An 8,877-nucleotide genomic window follows, 5' to 3' on the forward strand; every position below is an offset into this window, starting at 1 on the left:
CTGGACGTGAAGAAATCGCGGCGCAAATGCTTCTGGTTCCTGTGAGCCCGGAGCGCGGGGGCGCCGTCCCAGCACTGAGCCCCTGCCCACCTCTCCTCCTTCCCTCCCTCCCTCGGTAGGGTTTGGGTAGCACCAGCTTTTCTATTTTTAACCATTCCGTTAAACGCGGGGAGCTCGGGTGTGTGGGAACGGCGAGGGGAGCAGCGGCTGTATTTAAGGAGAATTCAATAAATTCCAAGGAGACGCTATTTTTGTTACATCCTCTCCCGCCTGTGCGCTTCTGTTGTGGAGGGGGATGAGAATGAGGAGGGGGCAGCGGCTGTTTTCCCTGGATTTCCCTCTGTTTGGGGTTCCCTGAGATGCCCCAGACTCAAATCAATGCCCAGCAGGGGCTGCTCAACCATCCCTCCCATTGCTTCCTGCAGGTTAACTAGGGGCACCGAGGGTTTCCACTGAGCAGAGACAGTGGGGAATGGTCTCTGTGAGACTCTGGCCTGGAGAGAGGAGATCTGTCCCCAAAATCTCCAGGGGGAAGGGTGGGCTGGGCAGGGGTCTCATGGGTGGGGAAGATGAACTGGCTGCTTACAGGGAGACGGGAATGAGGAGCTCAAATAACCCAGAGGTACAACTCCATTCTTGCCCAGCAGCCTTGGGATGGATGGATGGATGGATGATGGATGGATGGATGGATGGATGGATGGATGCTGTCCCAGTGCAGGCACAGGGATTTTTGGTCACCTCAGCCCTTCCCAGCAGCTGGAGCTGGAGGGTCTGGGACTCCCGACAGAGGCAGGGGCTATGGCAGCATCAGGGGTTGTGCAGGGAGAGCTGCCAGAGGGCGCCTGTGGAGCCACGAGCGAGCAGCAGGAGCGCGGCACAGCCGAGGATCGCTCCGTGCTGCCCTGGGCTGCATTTCACCCTCATCCCTCCTCACATCCATCACTGCACTTCCCCCTCATCGCCCCTCACCCCCATCGCTGCCCCGGGCTGTGCTTCCCCCTCATCCCCCCCAGCCTCCATCGCTGCCCGGCGCTTTCGGCTCTGACTCACAGAGCCTGGGAACGAGGGGTGGGAGCAGGATGGAGCCCAGCGCGACCCCGCACGCCTCCCCCTCGGGGGGGGATGGGGGGCCGGGGGAGCCTGCGGCACGGCACGGCACGGCACGGCACGGCAATTCCCCGCTCCGAGCTTCCAGAACACACACCAACACAGCTCATCGCCCACCCTAAGACGCAGTGCAGCTCCTGGGTTTGTCCCCACGTCCCCAGAGAAGATCCCGAGCCCCCGCCGGCCCCAGCTCTGTCCCTTCCCATTGCTGCTCCGTGCGGGGCTCTGACCCGCCTCCCTTCCCGTGTGTCCAGCGCGCTCCTCACACGGTTTTGGCGTGTAAAACTGCGACGGTTCGCCGGGTTCAGCTGATATTTCCAGATAATGCAGCCCAAACCCTTCACTGCTCCCAAAACAGCTTTTCCTGCCCCACCTCCCCTCTGCCCTCTGGCTGCTCCAGCCCTGCTCCCAGCACAGCTCCTGCTTCCCCCTGCATCCCACCGGGCACATCCCTGCCATCCATCCCCATCCTGCTGGGTGCTGGCAGCAGGGCCAGCGAGGAGCAGAGCCAGTCACACCCAGCCAGGCCCCCAAAGCAGTGCCACCTCTCCCGTGTGACCCAAAGGGATGTGGCACAGTGGGACTCACCCTCAGCGGGTTCTCCCGGTCCAGCACGATCACCCTGCGATTGACCGTGCGGAGCAGCTGCTCCAGGATCATCTGGATGTGCTTCTTCACCTGTGCCTGCAAGGTGAGAGGTGGCGGGGTCATGGTAGGGCACGTCCCAGCTGTGGGAGGTGTCCCAGCATGGCTCCTTCAAGGGCTGGTGACATCGGGGTGGTGAGATGGGAACGGAGCCTGAGCAAGGAGTCAGAGCAAGGCAATGTGCTCCAGCAAAAATATGGGATTTGGGATCTCTGTACAGCTCAGCCCTGCACAGAGAGGTGTACAGCTCTGTACACACTCCCTGGCACTGTGGCCACCTGGCTGGGGACAATGGGGACAGCCGAGGATGGCTGAGGATGATGGGGATGGCACTGGGCAGGTAAAGTGGGATCAACTCTCATGAGGTTGAAGCAAAAGCAGAATCCTTCCCCAGAGCATCCCACCATGCTCTCCGTAAAGGCTATTTCAGGTTTCAAAGTTAACGAGATATTTCACCACAATTTCTGAGCTTTCCATCCCGTTCCTGGGCTTCCTGGTGCTGTGGGGATTAAAGAACCACCTCACCCTCCCAGGACACAGTGTCCAACTCAGCTCCCACAGTCACTGCACTGCAGGTGGGACACCTGAATCCCCCAAGGGCCCCCAAAAGGGACCCCAGAGCATCCAGGAAGGGCAGAAACAGAGGAAGGCTCCTGAAAAGCCAGAGCACAGAGCCATGTGCATTCCCAAACCATTCCCTGTGTTCTTGCAGGGACACTCACCAGCTCCACGTCCCCACGGTCCTTGTGCCGCGCTCGCAGCTTCTCTGCGCTCTGCAATCATCAAAACAGGGCTGAGACCCCCAGGAACGGCCCCAGCCCACCCCAGACAGGCCACATTTGGGTGGGTGGGTGCCCACCATGTCCCTGCCTCATGTTTGGGGCCATCACTCTTCATTTTGGAGTGTGATACTGCCCAGGGGGTGACTGGCAATCGCTGACCAGCAGAATTTCACACCAGGTATAAGGCCATTGAAATTTTAGTTACATTTGGCCTGTCCCAAAATAAAATTGGGAAAAGACAAAAAGTAAAAGTGCCTTGAATCAGAAAGGAAACCAAAGAAAAATATCAAACTAAATCAGGTATCATACTTGTGCCTTATTACTTTGTTGTTTGCCTTATGTGATCCTGCCTGTGAGTCAATCAAAAACCAATGTCTGGGTGACCTTGGTCAATGCATCAGGCTTGGATACCATTTGTTTGATTTATTCAAATCCAGGAAAGCCATTCTCATCCTGCTTGGTCTGGTTGGCCAATACCACAAAATATTTCTCCAGATCTTTCACGATTCATTATCAATGTGCCCTCACCTTCCTCCCTTCCCTCACTTTCTTCCTCCCTCTCTCCACCTTCCTCCCAGCTCTGCAGAGCTGCTGATGTCCCCACCACCCTCAGGTCAGTGTCATCCCTGAGTTTGGAAGCCCCTTCCCCACTCATGTGGATGTTGGGCAACCCAGCAGAAACTCACTGAGGTGGAAAGCACAAGGTTCGTGTCCCACCCTGGGCATGTTCCTGCTGGGATGGTGACACCCACAGTCAGTGAACTCCAACAATATCCTGGCCAGGAATTTGTGATTAACATCACTCAGAGGGGTTTGCTCAGGTCACTGCCCAGTTGATTCCTGCTTTACCTTCTGGGCCTGGTACAGCACTTCCAGGATGCTGCTGAGCAGCTCGATGCAGGCGTCCTCCTCCTCCCCTGCCTGGATCAGCTCCTGCAGGATGGGCAGGGCTGCCTGCAGCACCAGCTCCCTGCACTCTGGGGGGCACAAGGGGACACAGGCATGAGGGAATTGTCCCCAGCTGTGGAGCCACCCCGGGTATGAGGGAATTGTCCCCAGCTATGGAGCCACCTCAGGTATGAGGGAATTGTCCCCAACTGTGGAGCCACCCTGGGATGAGGCAGAGGAGGAATCCCTCCTCAGGGACTCCTCCCCACCCTGTGCATGGCCTCTGGGTGAGCTCAGCAAGGGCAGTGCCCCCAGGACCCCTCTCACCGTGGCACTGGAAGGCTTTGCTGCTGGCAATGTCAGTCAGGGACTGCAGCTTCTGCTTCAGCAGGCGCTGGGGCTGCAGGTTTCCCACAAAGTCCCTCAGCATGGCCCTGCCAGCAGGAGAGGAGTTAAAGCAGGAGCTCCAAGTTCTGCTCAGGATGGGGCTGCTGGGTGGGGGGACCCCCAAAATGGGGGCAGGAAGGTCCCACAGGGCAGCTGTGCCCACCACAGGTACCCAGAAAGCAAACCCTGCCTGAATTCCCAAAATGAAGCCAGCTGGGGCTGAGTTCCCAGGCTAAAACTGAGCAGAACTCTCCCATTTTTGCACTGGGAAGGGGATCAGGAATCCAGATTCCAGGTGATTCCAGACCCCCCTGCTCTGTGCTGGATGTGGGGACAGAGGTGGCTGTGGCAGGTGCTGAGCAGCACAGGGGCTGGGGTTGGTGGGGACACAGGGACCCTACCCCAGAGTGGAGGAGTCAAAGATCCCAAACACGTCCTCGAGGATGGAGGGCAGGTACTTCAGAGCCGCTCCCTGCAGAGACACCACAGAGCTGCCTTCAGACAGGATCCCAGAGCACCCTCTGGAGCCTCCCTCCCTCCAGGCAGAGTGCAGCCCCATCCCAGCCCCAGCCCTGTGCCAGCCTGGCCCCAAATGCAGGGAATCCAGGCCAGATCCAGGCTGGGGACAATCCCCAGGAGCCCTTCCCAGATGTTCCCCTGCAGAATTCAGCACAGTGGCCAGGACAGTGCCCAGTGCCACCGAGCTGCTGGCCCAGATCCAGGCCACAGCCCCAGGGCAGTAAGGGGCTGGGGGGCTCAGGGTGTACCAGGGGACCTGGGGACAGCAGGGCAGCACACGGGGTGGCAGCTCCTCCTGAGGGCTGCACACAGGAGGGACAGTGTCACCCCAAAACAAACACAGACATAGTGACACAGTGTCATCCCAAAAACAAACACTGACACAGTGACAGTCACCCCAAAAACAAACATGGACACAGTGACACAGTGTCACCCCAAAAATGAACACAGACAGCAACACAGTGTCACCCCAAAAACGAACACAGACACAGTGACCGAGTTGTCACCCCAAAATGAACACAGACGCAGAGATGGTGACAGTGTCACCCCAAAAACAGAGACACAGCGACAGAGTGTCACCCCAAAAACACAGACACACTGACACAGTGTCACCCCAAACCAAACACAGACACAGTGTCACCCCAAAAACAAACACTGACACAGCAACAGTGTCACCCCAAAAACAAACACAGAGACACAGTGTCACCCCAAAAACAAACACAGACACAGAGACAGTGTCACCCCAAAAACAAACACAGACACAGTGTCACCCCAAAAACAAACACAGACACAGAGACAGTGTCACCCCAAAACACAGACACAGTGACACTGTGTCATCCCAAAAACAAACACAGACACACTGACACAGTGTCAACCCAAGAACAAACACTGACACAGTGACACGGTGTCACCTCAAAAACAAACAGACACAGTGACACGGTGTCACCCCAAAAACAAACACTGACACAGTGACAGTCACCCCAAAAACAAACATGGACACAGTGACACATTGTCACCCCAAAAACAAACACAAACACAGTGACACAGTGTCACCCCAAAAACAAACACAGACACAGCGGCACAGTGTCACCCCAAAAACAAACACTGACACAGTGTCACCCCAAAAATGAACACAGACACAATGACACAGTGTCACCCCAAAACAAACACAAAGACAGTGACACAGTGTCACCCCAAAATCGAACACAGACCCAATGACACAGTGTCACCCCAGCATGGGGACAGCCCATGCCTGGCCTGGGCACCCTCCCTGGTGCCCAGCTGAGCCCTCCAGGGCCCCCCATGCCCCCATACCTGGCAGAGCAGCGTGGGACCCTCCAGCGGGGACTGCATCAGCTGGTTGAGGGCGAGGAAGAAGCGCTGCAGGGAGTGCTGGAACTCGGCCACCTCCTTCCCCTCGTAGAGCCTGCAAGGGCCAGAGTCCCTGTGCTGTCACCACACTGCCACCATGCCTCTGCAAGGACCAGAGCCACTGGGATGCCACCACACTGCCACCATGCCACACTGCTGTGCTTGCTGGGAATGCCCCACCAAGGCAGGAATGATCAATCTGACTCCATGTTCTCAGAAGGCTCATTATTACTTATATATAATTCATATATTTAGGGTTTTTTTTATAATTTTTATATATCATATGTATAGGAATGGAATTCCAGGATCAGTGAGGTTGGAGAAAAGCTCCAGGACCACAGAGTCCAGCTGCGCCCAATCCCCACCTTGTCACCAGCCCAGGGCACTGAGTGCCACATCCATCCAAGGTGGTCCTTGGTCACTTAGAGGGATGGGGACTCCAAACCTCCCTGTGCAGCCTGACCACCCTTTCCATTAAGGATTTTTCCCCGAAGTCCAGCCAAAATCTCTCCTGGGACACCTTGGGGCCACCTCCTTGTCAACACCAGAGGAGCTGATCACAGAATCACGAGGTTGGAAGAAACCTTCAAGATCTTTGAATCCAACCCATACCCACGAACTTCTGTCCCACTCCAACACACTGAGGGGTCCATGACAACCATGGCAGCAGAGTCCCACTTCTTGTCCCCAATATCTGTGTCCCTAAAGCTGCATCAGCACATCCCAACAGAACTATCACCGTCCCAGCCTCCCCAGCCAGGAATCCCAAATGGAAAAGTGCTTCTGACTGCAAAGCACACGCAGCAAACCTGGGGAGGGAATGCTCAGGCCCATCTCCAGCAGCCCTGGAGCTGCAGAGGAAAAGTCCATCCTTGTGCAGGATCCCTGCTCCAGCAGCAGCACAGCTGGCACTGCAGGAGGGCTGAGCCCCCATGGGATGGGGCTGTGCCACCCCCTGACACACAGGGGGGCAGCTCCTCTTCTCGCTCTGGCAGTGCTGTTTTGTTTTACTGCATAGTTTATTTTATATTTTTGTTTTCTTCCCTAGTAAAGAACTGTTATTCCTGGTCCCATATCTTTGCCTGAGAGCCCCCCTTAATTTCAAATTTATAACAATCCAGAGGGAGGGGTTTTACATTTCCCATTTTTAGGGGAGGCTCCTGCCTTCCTTAGCACACATCTGGCTTTTCAAACCAAGACACCATCCCAATTCTTTATACTCATCCATCAATATTTGGATCTATGGGTGGACCTAGGGGTGAGCCCTGGCACTGCCACAGCCACTGCCCCACCATATCCACAGACCCACTCACAAAACCTCATTTTTTCTTTTTTAAAAAAGCCTCTTTTCCATGATTCCACAGCCCAAAACCCTCTCAAAGCAGTTCAACCTCATCCTAGTTGAGCAGGAACATCCTGAGCCCTCCATCCCCCCTCACCAGCTGGACCAGAGCAAACTGAACAAGGGAATTTTAGCCATGGGATGTGCAGAGCTGCAGAAAAAACTGCAAAGTTCAGGTGTGATCACAGGGATGGGCACTGCTTGGGGTAATTCCCCCACCACTGACTATCACAGACATATTTTATGAAAAATCCTTTTGCTAGGATTTTATCTCCTGAGAAGCTGAGAGGCCTCAGAAATTAAATGTAAATTAAATAATTACCTGCTGCTGTGGAATGCAACAGGTGCATCTTTGATTGGTCTCATGTGGTTGTTTTTAATTAATGGCCAATCACAGTCCAGCTGTCTCGGACTCTCTGGTCAGTCACAAGATTTTATTATCATTCCTTTCCTTTCAAGCCTTCTGATGAAATCCTTTCTTCTATTCTTTTAGTATAGTTTTAAGATATCATTTTCTTTTAATATAATATATATAATAAAATAATAAATCAGCCTTCTGAAACATGGACTCAAATTCTCATCTTTTCTCTCATCTTTGGACCCCTGTGAACACCACCACAACCGACACCAAGCAGTGGCAGGAAAAATCCAGGCACCAGCTATGTAAGGAAATCCTGGAATTATGGACTGGTTTGGGCTGGGAGGGCCTTAGAGCCCATCCAGCCCCACCGCCTGCCATGGGTTGCTCCAAAATTTGACCTCAAAATCTGAGGGCAATGAGCACAGGCAGGGAAAGTTTTGCCACTCTCAGTGATGGCTGAAAAGGAGAAGCAGGCAGAGGAAGCAGTGAGGAGGAAGCAGCGAGGGACAGACGTCACCACGGTGCCATTGGGGCACTGAGGGGACACAGGGAGGTGTCCCAAGGTGGAGGACAGGGCTCAATCATCCTTGCAGCTACCTGGGCTCCTCAGAGGGGCTGCAGGCTCTGCTTGTGCAGCTCCAGCAGCAGCACAGGCAATCCCAGAGGCAGCAATCCTCAGCAACTGACTCTAATTACAACCCAATTCCTGTCGATTACAGCCTGTACAAATTGCAGCATGCTCAGAGCACTTAGAGGATGTGAGGAGCCCACGTTAGTGCATGTTGAGATAAAGGGAAGCTCTATAAAATCACTAAATGTCCTCAGGGATGCCTCTGCTCCAGGCAAACTCATTCAGGGGGCTGTTTGCAAACAAGCTGGGTAATTAATTTCTGCTGCCAGAAGCGCTCTGAGCTGGGAATGTGCTCGGTGTCCTCACACAGGAGGGAGAGGCAGGTGCTGGGTGTGATGTTCTGCAGCACCTGGAGCCATGGATGGGACTCTGGGAGCGATGGAAGTGGTGAGGACACACAGGGCTCAAACGCCACAGTTAATCCAGAGTGGGGCAAAATGAGTGTGATAGTCCCTGGGGACACAGGGACAGCAGCACAGCTCCCCAGTGCCACTGAAGGGGACACAGGTGTGGCATTCACATTCTCTGAAAAAATCCCTTCGCCCAGGGTTTTCCTCCTGGGAAGCTGAGAAACCTCAGAAAAAAGGAAAACAATTCTTATCTCATTTGCTTCTCCTGTGTTGTGCTCATGTGGAATGTGTTTGGAGATTGTTTACCCACAGGTGATTGTTTCATTGGATTCTGCTGTGAGTTGTTTTAATTATTTGGCCAATCAGGGCCAAGCTGTGTCAGGACTCTGGAAAGAGTCAGGAGTTTTCATTATTATCTTTTTAGCCTTCTGTAAGCATTCTTTCTGTATTCTTTACTAGAGTATCATGATAATATAATATAATATAATATAATA

General features: G+C 54.1%; 1 protein-coding gene across 1 annotated transcript in view; it reads right to left on the reverse strand.

Moving 5' to 3' along the window:
• Positions 1–8,877, reverse strand: part of LOC102042659 (dedicator of cytokinesis protein 2-like) — a gene marked incomplete at its 5' end in the record, with an annotated part of 49,464 nt that overhangs the window by 29,329 nt on the left and 11,258 nt on the right. The window contains 6 exon segments of the mRNA XM_031064006.1: positions 1,696–1,791; positions 2,475–2,525; positions 3,384–3,511; positions 3,750–3,856; positions 4,211–4,281; positions 5,643–5,754. Coding sequence (XP_030919866.1) covers positions 1,696–1,791; positions 2,475–2,525; positions 3,384–3,511; positions 3,750–3,856; positions 4,211–4,281; positions 5,643–5,754 — 565 coding nt within the window.

The sequence above is a fragment of the Geospiza fortis genome, unplaced genomic scaffold (assembly GCF_000277835.1).
Source record: "Geospiza fortis unplaced genomic scaffold, GeoFor_1.0 scaffold62, whole genome shotgun sequence".
NCBI classification, from domain to species: domain Eukaryota; kingdom Metazoa; phylum Chordata; class Aves; order Passeriformes; family Thraupidae; genus Geospiza; species Geospiza fortis.